Consider the following 12,866-nt stretch of genomic DNA (forward strand, 5'->3'; position numbering starts at 1 on the left):
TGATCTAGGGCACTAACCTCTGCTCTAGGGACTTCTTTGGTAGGATCTCTTCACCCCTGACTTACTACTTGTAACTGCTGGAAACAACCATTGATTCCACCCCTACTTGGCCATATCTGTCTTTTCTGTCAGAGCCAATCCTCAAGCATATGCTTCCTCAAAGGATGCAAGTAGTAGAAGTGGCAGCAAAGAATCCCCGTCTAGCGTCTTCTAAAATGTAGCGGAGAAACGAATGACAATGCATCTCAGAGAACCACTTGTTTGACTTCTTTGAAAACAACCTCTAAGAAGAAACCTCTCCTGTGAATAGCTGTAGACATCCTGGACACTAATTGATCATGATGGCATTTAGTGAGTCTCCTCTGCACATACCTGATCCCATCTGGATGCTGGCCCTCACATACTTCTATCTCTGAACTCTGGAACACATCCTATCATACAATGCACGATTCAATCTGGACTCTGCTGGAGCCATTTTCTAAAAAGCAGCCACAACATTTTCTTGCCTAAATCCTTTCAAGTTGCTTTATTTTTTTTTAAACCAATTACCATAAATCTATTTTATCAAGCTGCTTTTAAGATTAAACTTTAAAATGCTTAGAGCAGTCTACAAATTCTTGTACTGTTTGACTCTTCCTTATCTCTCAAACTTCATCTCCTATTGCATCTTCCGTGACTCTTTCATTTTGACCACATGGATCTTCTTTCAGTTTTTGGAAGAAGTCAAGCTTGTTCCTGCCTCAAGTCCTTGACACTTGCTGTTCCCTCTCCTGGAAGACTCTTCCCCCCAACTCAGGTTTTAAATACCAGCTGGCCAGACTCCTTCCCTGCCTTCCACCTTCCTTCCATTCTCCCACTCCTCGCCCTCATTTCTCAGAGTCCTCAGTTCTCTTCTTTCTATTGCACTTAACACAATTTGTCTGTTTCCCGCTAATCTGTAAACTCTACAAAAGACCTTAACTATTTTCCATCCCAGGGAATATTCAGAGTCAGCAGAGTCCCTGCCATAATAGAGTAGGTAAGCAATACTTACCTGTCAAATGAATAAATGAAACACCCAATTCCATTTCCCAGGCCAGCTTAATACCACACTACACGATTTTATGGACTGAATAATATATCCCTCCTTCTAAAAAATATTTTTATTTTAGCTTCACATTAGTAAACTCAGAATGGTTTATCATAAGAAAATCTTGGTGGAGAGGAATGATATTAACCTTCTAGGTTTCTAAAGTGGAACTAGGAACTTATTAGAAATGTGAATTTCTAATTGCTGGGGTGTGGCCCAGCAATCTGTTTTAACAAACCTTTGAGGTGATTCTGATACACACTAAAGTTTGAAAGGTTTCTTTAAGGCTTTCCAGTTTTCTTTTTTTTTTTTTTTTTGGAGTGATGGTTGTGGGGGGTCCTCCCTATGTTGCCCAGGCTGGTCTCGAACTCCTAGCCTTAAGCTCTCCTATTCTTCCACTTTGGCCTTCTAAAGGATTGAAATTACAGGCATGACCCACTGTGGCCGGCCTCCGTTTTTAACTTAAAACTTTTTTTGGGGGGGGGAGTGCCCTTAATCCTTTCTATTATACTGCTAGTAGACTCTTACTACTCCTGAGGGGAATCGTTGTCATAATCTAAAAGCCTTGAATAAAGACCTATTTGGATGGCGTATACTATGTAGAATACATTCCTGGGAGGTTTGCCTTCCTTAGGGACCCAGGTCAGCCCTGGGAGGTGGAGGTTGGGGAGCAGGGCTACATTCTAAAGTCCTGTAACAATGCACAAGTACAACTGAATAAAACCCGCAACAAAGGCCTAAGGACCACGGTGACAAGTCTTTGTTCATCCATTCCCCGACTGCTCACCCTGATACCGCTCTTTTCCACCCAGAAAAGCAGCCACTCAAGTTTTAAGAATGGATGCATGCCGCAGACGTTTTCGATTAGACCGCTTTCTCCCAGGACCTGTAGGATATTCGCGGCTGCAGGAGGCGCTTCCACTCTTTCCCCAATCTAGCAAAGAAGCAACTGAAACTAACCCAAGGGCTGCAACCGAAAAGCCCCTTCCAGCTTCAGAAGCAGAACTAGAAGCTCGGCTAGACTTCGCCTCTATCCTCCTGGAAAACTCGCAGTGGATTTCACTAACTTCGGGATCGGAGCCCGGGCAGGCGAACGTACCTTATTGCGCATGCTCGCTGGCCCCTCCCGCTCGGAGCGGAAGGGGGAGCTCTCCGGGCCTGAGCCTGGCCGGGCCCGGGCGTCGGCACCGGCGGCCATCTTGGCTTCCCGGGGAAAGGCGGCGTGAGGGGAAGAAGTTGTAGGGTGGGGGCAGGAGTGAGGAGGAGGGAAGAGAGAGGGGGAGGAGGCCGCGGCGGGGCAGGGCGGGGACTGCCTGCCTGCCCGGGTTGCGGAAGTGATAGCCGCTGACCGAGCCTGCTGCTTTCTTGCTACTGCTTCGGCTTCCCGGCTACCCCCCGGACGGTGAGGGCGGCCCGGCTGTGGATGGTCAGATAGCGCCTGTCTCCCGCCGCCAATCTCTGGCCCCTAACAGCACGGAGCAGACGGCGGCAGCAGCAGCAGCAGGCTAGGAGGAAGATGGCGGGACGGCTGCCGGCCTGTGTAGTGGACTGTGGCACGGGGTAAGGGGGCTGACGGGCGGGGGTGGGGAAACTGAGGCGGAGGAAGGAAAATGGCGGGGGAGGGAGGAGACCGGGAAATGAATGGTGCGGCAAGGTGCCGCCGCCGGCTGTCAGTCCTAGCCCCGGCGGCTAGCAAGGGGTGGGGCCCGGAGCCAGGGCCTCGCCGGTCCCCTAGTTTCTCCCTCCTAGGACTGGGGCGGGGGCGCAGGCCCGAGATTCAACCTCCAACCCTCCCAGCGGCTTCCTCCGCGCGACCCCCCCCGGCCCTTCCCCCACTGCGGTGGGCTGTGCCGCCCAAAGAGTGCTGGGGACGGTCGCTTTGGGGGTGGTCCCCGGGCCCAACCCATCCGGCTTTCCTTTCCTTCCGCGCCCCTTTTCCCCGTGGGTTTGGGGGCCCAGGGGCCGTGCTCGGGGACTGGCCTGGCAGAGGAGCTAGAAAAGAGAAGCGCTCCTGGTAGGTTTTGCAAGATCGCTGTGACAACACTCTGCCCAGGGTGTGGGTGGGGAAGGGGAAGAATCGGACTCTGAAAATGGGAACCTACAGCGGGGCTTTCATTTGACCACCCACCTTCTCTTTTCGACTCCCGGTCATTTCCATCTCCCTCTGCATTTTAACCGGTGAACCAAGTCACATTTTAATTCGAGAGAGAAAAATGTCATGTGTTACTTCTGTAGCCTCAAAAAAGTCCCCCAGTGAGCAAGCGCGCTGCAACTTCCTTAGTTTTGTCAAAGCCGCTTCCTGCTTTCAGTCTTTTATACCCTTATAAGGTAGTTTTTCGTTTCCAACCTGAACACAACTTATTAGTACTTTTAAAATTAAGCAGGTTTTAAAGAGACGGAATTAACGGTGCTTGGTATTCATTCATGTAACTTAAAAAAATGTACTTGTGTTTCATGGAGAGGGGAGAAAGGAAACACCCTGGAAAATAATTTAAGTTGCATACGTTCCTTCTCTGATGGTATCTTGAAGGAAGGAGGAAGGAAGGTATAGAGGTATATAGGAATGTGTTTAAGTTGCACATAGTTACTCTTAGATCTGTAGAGCTGTTTGCTAAAATATAGAATGGCTTTAAAGTGGTCATTCATTTTGTATTAATAGACATTTTAGAGAGTTGTACCACACTTTGTATAACTACATAGAGAATAGGCTACTTTTATTTTAATGTAGAATCACTGCTTCACGATGACATATAGGAAACTGTTTTCTTTTTTCTGTGATTACATCGCTCTAATTCCCAAACACTCCCAGTTTTATTTTTGAGGGGGAAGGCGTGAGAGGTGGACTGCAAGGCTTTTAAAAAAATTATTGTTAATCATAATTATTAATAATATTCATTATTGTTCCTTAAAAGATTGTATGTCTTTCACTCTTTATTCCATGTAAAATTTCTTTAATCTTCATTCTCATAACTAGCTAGTGTGGCAGTTTCTAAAATCACAGTCAGGTAGAGAAACAACCAACTTAATATTCTCCCCAGGAAAACACTAGCCTAGATGAGCTTTGGAACATCTATGTATTTTTTTGATGAACACTTGATTAGTTTCTTCTTAATCCAGTCTCATTTCTCTGAACCAATAATATTTTTTCTTTCTCCCTTCTTCGTTTAATTGGTGAGTAGTTTTATGTCTAGGTTCAGTTTTAAAATTAGATTTGACCTGAGTCAGTAGGACTTTTCCAATATGTTTTGTTGAAGTGACAATATGGCTACATAATTAATGTTTTAGAAATTACTGAGTTGTCAATAAAAATAGTGTAAATAATTGTGGCCCTAAGAAAGACTATGGTAACATCTCAAGTAGTATGTTACTTTTATTCTTTCCATTTTTTCCCTTTTGAAATAGTTTCAAATTAGTATACTAGATGTCTCATTGAGGTTAACTGTCCTTAAGTGACCTCCTTTCCTAAAGGGCAACCTTGAATTTAAAACATGCTGAATGACCAGTAGGATCAGGGAGAGGGGTTCAGTTTAATCTAGGATATGTCTGTTTTAAAATTTTGATTTTTACAGTAGTATATTTTTACATTATTACATTGGTTTCCCCGACAAGGAGAGGTTGCTAACTGCATTCATGATTTTAATGGAACTGATTAGGAGTCCCTTTGCCAGCTCACTCTCTTTTACAATTTGTCACTACCTGAAAATCTTCCTTTAGAGTTTCAGTTATTTTGGTCCTCAAAAGGCTTTTTGGTCTCTTAAGTTGCCAGTGGTTCTTCCAGGAAAGTTACACCTTCAACTTTATTAACACATGGATAAGTCCTTGAGGTTGGGCCCCTGAGATAAGCATCTCTAAGTATGGCCTTAATAGGGAATTTTTACATTTCAAAATTCTGTGGTCCCCGAATGCAAATTGTGCACCTATAATTTGTCTATTTCTTTATGCTTTAGAGAATGCATTCAGCTCTTAAGTCTCTAGATTACAATTGCCCACTTAGTTTAAGCAAAAAATTATAACCTGAATCAGGTCGTTCATTTTATTCATTATATAAATTAGGGAAAAGGTGGCTGATAAAAAAAATGGTCATCTGTAAAACTTGATTGTCTTAGATAAGAAGGCTGTTAAGAGTTAGGAGACTTGAAACTTAATCCCAAAACTGTTAGGGATTGTCCAGCAAAACTCAACATATGAATCTCGTAGATTCAGGTCATAAAAGAGAATACTTATTTTGAAAAGAATTTGAAAAGGAATACTTCCTTCATTCACATTGATAGCCTTACCTACACACTTTCTTGGTCTGGATTGGAAAGCATTGTAAAATACGATTTGAGCACATAGCTTCCCATTGATTGCTTAAAAACTAACAGAACTCAAACCTGCTATTAGTGGTGAGGAAAGCATTTTTCTTTTTTTTTTTTTTTTTTTTAGTTGTAACACTTATATGATCATCCTAAGGTTTTTTGGGGGTGGGGGAGGGGAATCTTTTTAATTTTTTTTTTTAAATACCTGTTTTTACTCAAGCTTCTCCATCATTCAAGCCAAATGGGGGACTCCTTATATACTTTTGTCATATTGTAGCTTGGTTACAGAGCTGCACTGTGAATTTTTTTCCCCTTTATGCCTTTTTTTCCCCTGGTAAATACTATATTGGTAAATTATCTCCATTTATTGTGACAGCAGAGGCCAATACAGCCTTATGTCAGAGTCTTGGATATATTCATGTCTGGAGTGAATTAAGGAATTTTGCTAATTGACTTCAACTTCTTAGCAATCTTAAAATGCAAGCATAAGTATTTTGTAGGAGTCAGTGAAAGAGGAGCATATTCGTATTGTGGCCACATTGCTGCAATTAGTGTAGATTAAGATGATCTTGTTTGAGAGATGTGAGGAAAATCTGGGTAGATAAGGCAAGGTGTATGTTGGAAGTTCATGTTTCTTCCATGAATTCTGCACATATTGTTTAATAATAATGCTTTTTCTTCTTTTTTTTTTTGAGACTGAGTTTCTCGTCTCCCAGGCTGGAATGCACTGACGGTATCTTGGCTCACTGCAGCCTCTGCCTCCTGGGTTCAAGCAATTTTCCTGCGTTAGCCTCCCAAGTAGTTGGATTACAGGCACCTGTTACCACACCCAGCTAATTTTAGTATTTTTAGTAGAAATGGGGTTTCATCATGTTGGCCAGGCTGGTGTTGAACTCCTGATTTCAGGTGATCTGCCTGTCTTGGCCTCCCAAAGTGCTGGAATTACAGATGTGAGCCACTGCGCCCGGCCTAGTAATTGCAGATGGCTATTTCTTTAGCCATCTCCAAAAGCAGAAACGTTCACAATATCTTATTAACCAAAAAGCACTCAAAGAAATTCTTATTCCTTGATGAGTCATGTTTGCATGCTGTTTGAAGTAAGTACAACAGACATGCCCCTGGTAAGAAGTCAGATTCTTTCTTAGACTTAGCGAAAAACTCTCTCTCCTTTCCTACCTGCCAATTTTGTGTTGAAATACAGATTTTGGATTGCAAATACTGTATTACAGTGAATGAACTTTCCAGTCTTATTGTAAAACACAGTTCAGAATTTTAGGTACAGAAGGGAAAGATCACTTGTGGAGGGCCTGCTGACCATGCTTTCTATGATAGCTATTTTTTAACCTAATTTTATAAGTGAAAAAACAGGATTAGAGAATTTAAATTACTTTTTCTTGATGCCATCTAGCTAGGAGGTGGTTTGATCTGCTATTTGGACCTGAGTTCTTCTGTATTTAAGTCCTGTGTTCTTTCTGTTAACTTTAACTTTAGGGACTCCTGACTGCCTTTTCAGAACTATGTGTTACTTTACTTTTGTTAGTAAAGTTAACTCTATTCCTATTTAAAGGCATTTTGCAAAAAAAATCTCAACCTTATGAATTTGATTCACTTAGAGAAACCCTTCTGTGTAATCTTTCTTACTTGGTTTACATTTTCCCCCTCCTGGATGTGTGAATGTCTGGACTATTTTCTTGTTACTTTGCTTAAATTTAATCTCTAGAAAAATAATTACTCTTTAGGTTGTGTTTCTCAGGAAATAATAATAGCTAGCATTTATCAACAGTTGTATGTCAGGCCCTGTGCTTAATGCTTTATATTATCTCATTAACTTTTCACAACAACCTGAGAAGTATTATCTTTGTTTTATAGGCTAGAAAATTTAGACTTAAGAGAGGCTAAGCTACTTACCCAAGATATTGTAGCAAGTAAGTGTGGCAGAGCCTGTACACTAGATCTTCCTTCTGTTAAAGATGAACCTTTGACATGGCTTGGTGCATGGTAGGAATTCAAATCCTTGTTGTATGAATGAATGAACAAGAATTAGGAGTATGGTTTTTAAAAAAACTGCATCAGAAACACCCCATACCCAGTGACTCAGAATCTCAAGGGTTGGACTATGAATATTCATTTAGGTAGGCTTCCTAGATGATTCTTCAGCACCCCACTCAAGGGCCAATTTTGCAGAAATTCTGAAACCTGGTATTGCCAGTGGAGATGGAGCAGAAGAGATAAGTTAGGACAAGATTGTTTTTTTTCTTTTCTTTTTATGTTTTTTTCTGCAAGTTATATTTTGTGTTATTTTATTTGTGGCTAGCAAGGGCTTTGTAGTCATCTGTTTTTGAGTTCAAGCTCTATCACTTAATAGCTATATGACTTTATACACGTCAACTGCTGTAGGTCTTATTTCTTCCCTTCTGTAATTTGGAGATGATAGTATTTACCTTATAGGTATTTTTGTTTGTTTGTTTTTGAGATGGAGTTTCGCTCTCGTTACCCAGGCTGGAGTGCAATGGCGCAATCTCGGCTCACCGCTACCTCCGCCTCCTGGGTTCAGGCAATTCTCCTGCCTCAGCCTCCTGAGTAGCTGGGATTACAGGCATGCACCACAACACACAGCTAATTTTTTTTGTATTTTTAGTAGAGACGGGGTTTCACCATGTTGACCAGGATGGTCTTGATCTCTTGACCTCGTGATCCACCCGCCTTGGCCTCCCAAAGTGCTGGGATTACAGGCTTGAGCCACTGCGCCCGGCCTTTTGTTTGTTTTTGAGACGGGGTCTCTGTCACCCAAATTGGAGTTCAGTGGCAAAATCATGGCTCACTGCATCCTCAAACTTTTGGGTTTAAGCTGTCTTCCTGCCTCAGTCCCCTGAGTAGCTGGGACTACAGGCCCAGGACACCATGTGTGGCAACTTTTAAAAAATTTTTTTTGTGGAGATGGGGTCTCACTGTGTTGCCAAGGCTGGTCTCAGACTTCTAGGCCCAGGTATCCTCTTGCCTTGGCCTCTCAAAGTGTTGAGATTACAGGTGTGAGCCACCATGTGCAGCCTTTTGTTTTGTTTTATTTGATAATGCATTGGAATCGTTCAGCACAGTACCTGGCACAATATATTTTAATCATAATAATCAGTTGGCTTTCTCTTTTTCTGAGTTTAAGTTCTGAAGGAAAGAAATACAGTGTGTTATACTTATTTTCTTATCTCCTGCACACCTTGGCCTGCCTACCACACACAGTTCTCTGCACAGTCAAAATTTGCTGATTTAGGCCGGGCGCGGTGGCTCAAGCCTGTAATCACAGCACTTTGGGAGGCCGAGGCGGGTGGATCACGAGGTGAAGAGATCGAGACCATCCTGGTCAACATGGTGAAACCCCGTCTCTACTAAAGATACAAAAAATTAGCTGGGCATGGTGGCGCGTGCCTGTAATCCCAGCTACTCAGGAGGCTGAGGCAGGAGAATTGCCGGAACCCAGGAGGCGTAGGTTGCGGTGAGCCGAGATTGTGCCATTGCACTCCAGCCTGGGTAACAAGAGCGAAACTTCGTCTCAAAAAACAAAACAAAACAAAACAAAAAAAAACAAAAACAAAATTTGCTGATTTGAGAGCTTGAAGGAGGTATAACTAGGACTTTGTAGTTGATTCCAGTGGATTGTAAATAGGCATCAATGAATATTTCAAGATTGTAAGCCTGAGTAATTGGGACAATTAGGGAGTTAGCTTTAAGAAACTGAGTAAAACTGGAATTTGTTGTTGAATTTGGAATGATGATTTATAATTGGAAACATTCTAGAGGAAACTAAAAATACAGGATCTTTGGGAATGAAGGTGGGTATTTGGGAATCATTATAATTTGTTACTTGAAGCTACTAATATGAGAGCATTTAGAGAGAAAATAACGGGAAGACTGAATATAACTTTCCCTTTAAAAAATTGTGGATAATGTGATCTAGTTTCATGAGCATCACAGTGACTGATCAGCTTGTGGTGACTGATCACTATGCTGACAGTCAATCTCCACCTATCTCATTCAGTTTTCTCAGAGGCAAAATCCTTAATCAGGTGAGTTGCTAAATTTCCCTTGTCCAGCATGCTCCTTCTCCCACAACTTGTGGAAACAGCTAAAGGACTGGACTAGGAGCAGAAGTTTGGAATGGTTAAAATGTAGCAACATGTGTTTTCTGAAAGGAAATTCCACTATAATAGAAAAGCATTTGAATGCTCCCTTGTAATTCTGTTAGAACTTGTAGCCTTTTTAATGATACAACCTAATGAGTAATAGGCAGGAGTGTAAAGAAGCAAGAGCAAAGCAATTAAGTAATAGCACTTCAAAAATGTGTGCGTAGCTTACCAAACACAACATTTATGAATTACTAGATAAAAGTGAGATAAGGTGATGTTACTGGATTGTTTTAAATTTAGTTCTTGAAAATAGTGTAGTGGCTAATACTACTTTGTGTTCTGGTTTTATAACTTTATACGGGCCTTTATATCAGAAAACAACACAACATACACAATTGATTAATACTAGAGCAAAAGGATGATTTTGCAGGTTTTTAATAATTTTGTTTCAGAATTTTCAAAATTCTTTTCAAACTGTTGATTTAAATTCAACTCATTCTTACATACTCCTTGCAACCAGGAAATGAATAGCTTGACTTTGTATAGCCAGATGTATTTTTTTTAATTTTATTTTGGAGACAGTCTCGCTCTGTCGCCTGGGCTAGAGTGCAGTGGCGTGATCTTGGCTCAGTGAAACCTTCGTCTCCTGGGTTCAAGCTGTTCTCCTGAGTAACTGGAATTATAGGTACCTGTCATGAGGCCTGGCTAGTTTTTGTATTTTTAGTAGAGAAGGGGTTTTACCATGTTGGCCACAGGCTGATCTCAACTCCTGAGCTCAAGTGATCCACCTGCCTTGGCCAGATGTGTTCTTTTAGCCTTCCTTCTGCACTTCTCCTCCCCAGTCCTAAACATACCTGAGAGAAATACTCATCTGTTCCGATACTCAACGGTCCATCTTTTTTCCCCACCCAAGGACACTACCTAAACATTTTATTTTTAAACATTTTGTCCTTGCTTTAAGACATCTTGCCATTTGTGAAAATGCAATACTCTTGGGAAGGGTGTCTGTGTTTTTCAGTATTTAGTGTAAAGGAGAGTTTACAGTGAGGAGGAGGATAAAAGTCCTAGAAAGAGAATTAGGGTGCAAAAGACCTTGCAGTTTAGGGTTGGCTTAATCTACTGTAAACATGTAAACCATGTTTTTAATATTGGTCTATGACAGGACTCAAGTATTTAGTTAGTTATAGAGATTATTTTAATTAAATCTAGTGTGCTTTTCTTCTGCTATAAACATTTTAAAAATTCAGTTACTCAAGGGTACAAATATAGCATTTAATGTGTATTTGTGAAACTTGCTTTACTGAATTAAGGGAAGTGCCTAATGACTCACACAGAATTATGGAGCTGAAAAGAGATTTTGAGAGATAATTTAATCCAATCTTCATTTACAAATGAAACAGAGGCTCAGAGTTGAGAAATATCTTTCAGAAGTGTTCCTAATTATTGAGAGTATTGTTGAATTCTCTTAAATTTTCTTGTGAGTTCACATTTACGAGTTACAGGAGTTATAGTAGTTGAAATTAATTAATTGGAATAACATAATGTATTTTATTTATAGTTAAAGTAGTTTTGGTTGAGGCCTGCATCAGAATTCTTCGGTATTTTGTTGTAATGCAGAGGCATACTGTATGGCATAGAGGAAAAACTAGTTTTATGTTCCCCAATGTAGCATTTTAAACCAAGTCTAGAAATTTTTTTTTTTTTTTAAGTTGTACTCTATAGTTGCCAGGACAGATGAGTTTCATAAAATGAATGTTCTTTTTTAAAAAAAATTCTTTATGGTTTCAGAGATTTATATTTGGATTTTAGTTATTAAACATGTATTAAATGGGATGTGTACCAACAGCCATTTCAAGACCCTTTACAAGTTTTGTTTTTGATATTAGTAATTACCTTTTCAGAAGCCTTTTGAGGTAGTTACTATTACATAACTCCCATTTCAAAGATGAGGAAACTGAGGATATAGTTTAGTAGATCTAGAATTTTAGCCTTTGGGTAGTCTCATTCCAGAGCTCACTGCTCTACTGTTTCCTAGTTGAGGTATATCCAAGGAGAGTGGTCAAATTGTTAGCCCAGTAGAGTGTTCATCTTATGCATACTTAAACCAAGAGCTACTAATTTTTAGTAGAAATATGAAACATATAGGGAGGTCTTAGTGGCCAGTTCACTGATTTGATTAACCTGTGACACATTGAAGTGAAATATGGATTTATGTATTGCTTATTTGAGTATTGCAAGGACTAATAATTGCTGATAAATTCAGGACAGCTCAGTTAAGGAAATGATGCCTAATTACATGTATCTTCAAAACGAAGGCATACATATTTCTGAAGCTGCAATTTGAAAATGAATAAGCTCTACTGATGATTATTTACTCACTGTGCATTGTGTGCTCATTAATGACTGCACAAAACACATAAATGAAAGTCAAAAAAATAGAAGGACTTAATCAGGTACTTATTTCAATCTCAGTTTTATGCTGAATGCTATGGTAAATGCAAGAAAACTTAAGGCATGATTTTATACTTGAGGTTTACAGTTTAGTGCCAATGATGAAACTAATGTGTGAAATAATTATGGATAGTTTATTAATATTTAACTGTTGCAGGAGATTAGGGCTCTTGTATTTGGAGGATGATTTATGAAGAAGCTGAACTTGATCAGATTCTTGGAAAAGCATAAATAGGATAAAGCTCCATAATGGCGGGGATTTTTTTTTTGTTCATTATCTATTCAAGTGATAGCCTCCTGCATGGTATTTAATAATGCCCCGTAAATATTTTACTGATGAAGGGAAGTCGTGAAGGAGTTTCAAAGTATTTGGGGGATGGGTCAGTTAGGAAATTGCTCTACCTGGAATTCAGATATTTTCTACTGGGAGCTGTGGGATAGCACGTAGTTTATTTACTCATCTTGCCTTATTTCAGAAGGATTTTAAATGTTGAATTTTGTTTGATAGTAGTAGATTGTGTAAATCATTAAGCAGAAGAGTGATAAAAGCTAAATTTATCCAGTATTAGTCTGGGTTATTTTATTTTATTCTATTTTAAACAGCTTTATTGAGTTATAATTCGTATACCATAAAGTTTACTCTTTTAAAGTGTGTAATTGAGTAGTTTTTAGCATTGTCACAAGGTTGTGCAACCATTTCCAGTAAATTTTATTTTAATACCTGGATACCATTTATTGGCTGGCATCTAGTCAATTTTAGAACATTTTCATGGCCCCAAAAAACCCCACACTCAGTAGCAGTCATTCTCCATTACCTCTATCCTCAACCATTGGCAAACACGAACTTACTTTGTCTATTTTTTGAGATGGAGTCTTGTTCCATCCCCCAGGCTGTAGTGCAGTGGTGCAGTATTGGCTCACTGCAACCTA

At 40.2% G+C, this 12,866-nt stretch overlaps 1 protein-coding gene across 2 annotated transcripts in view; it reads left to right on the forward strand.

The window, feature by feature from the left end:
• Positions 1 to 2,375: 2,375 nt before the first annotated feature.
• Positions 2,376 to 12,866, forward strand: part of ACTR3 (actin related protein 3) — a 69,370-nt gene continuing 58,879 nt past the window's right edge. The window contains exon 1 of one of the 2 annotated variants that reach the window (XM_002749510.7): positions 2,376 to 2,629. In XM_002749510.7, the coding sequence (XP_002749556.1) occupies positions 2,586 to 2,629 (44 nt within the window). In that variant the 5' untranslated portion in view covers positions 2,376 to 2,585. Of the gene's footprint in view, positions 2,630 to 2,916; positions 3,084 to 12,866 lie in introns of those variants that run through there. The other variant, XM_035305073.3, reaches the window with a different exon arrangement.

This window comes from Callithrix jacchus, chromosome 6 (assembly GCF_049354715.1).
Source record: "Callithrix jacchus isolate 240 chromosome 6, calJac240_pri, whole genome shotgun sequence".
In the NCBI taxonomy this organism is placed as follows: Eukaryota; Metazoa; Chordata; class Mammalia; order Primates; family Cebidae; genus Callithrix; species Callithrix jacchus.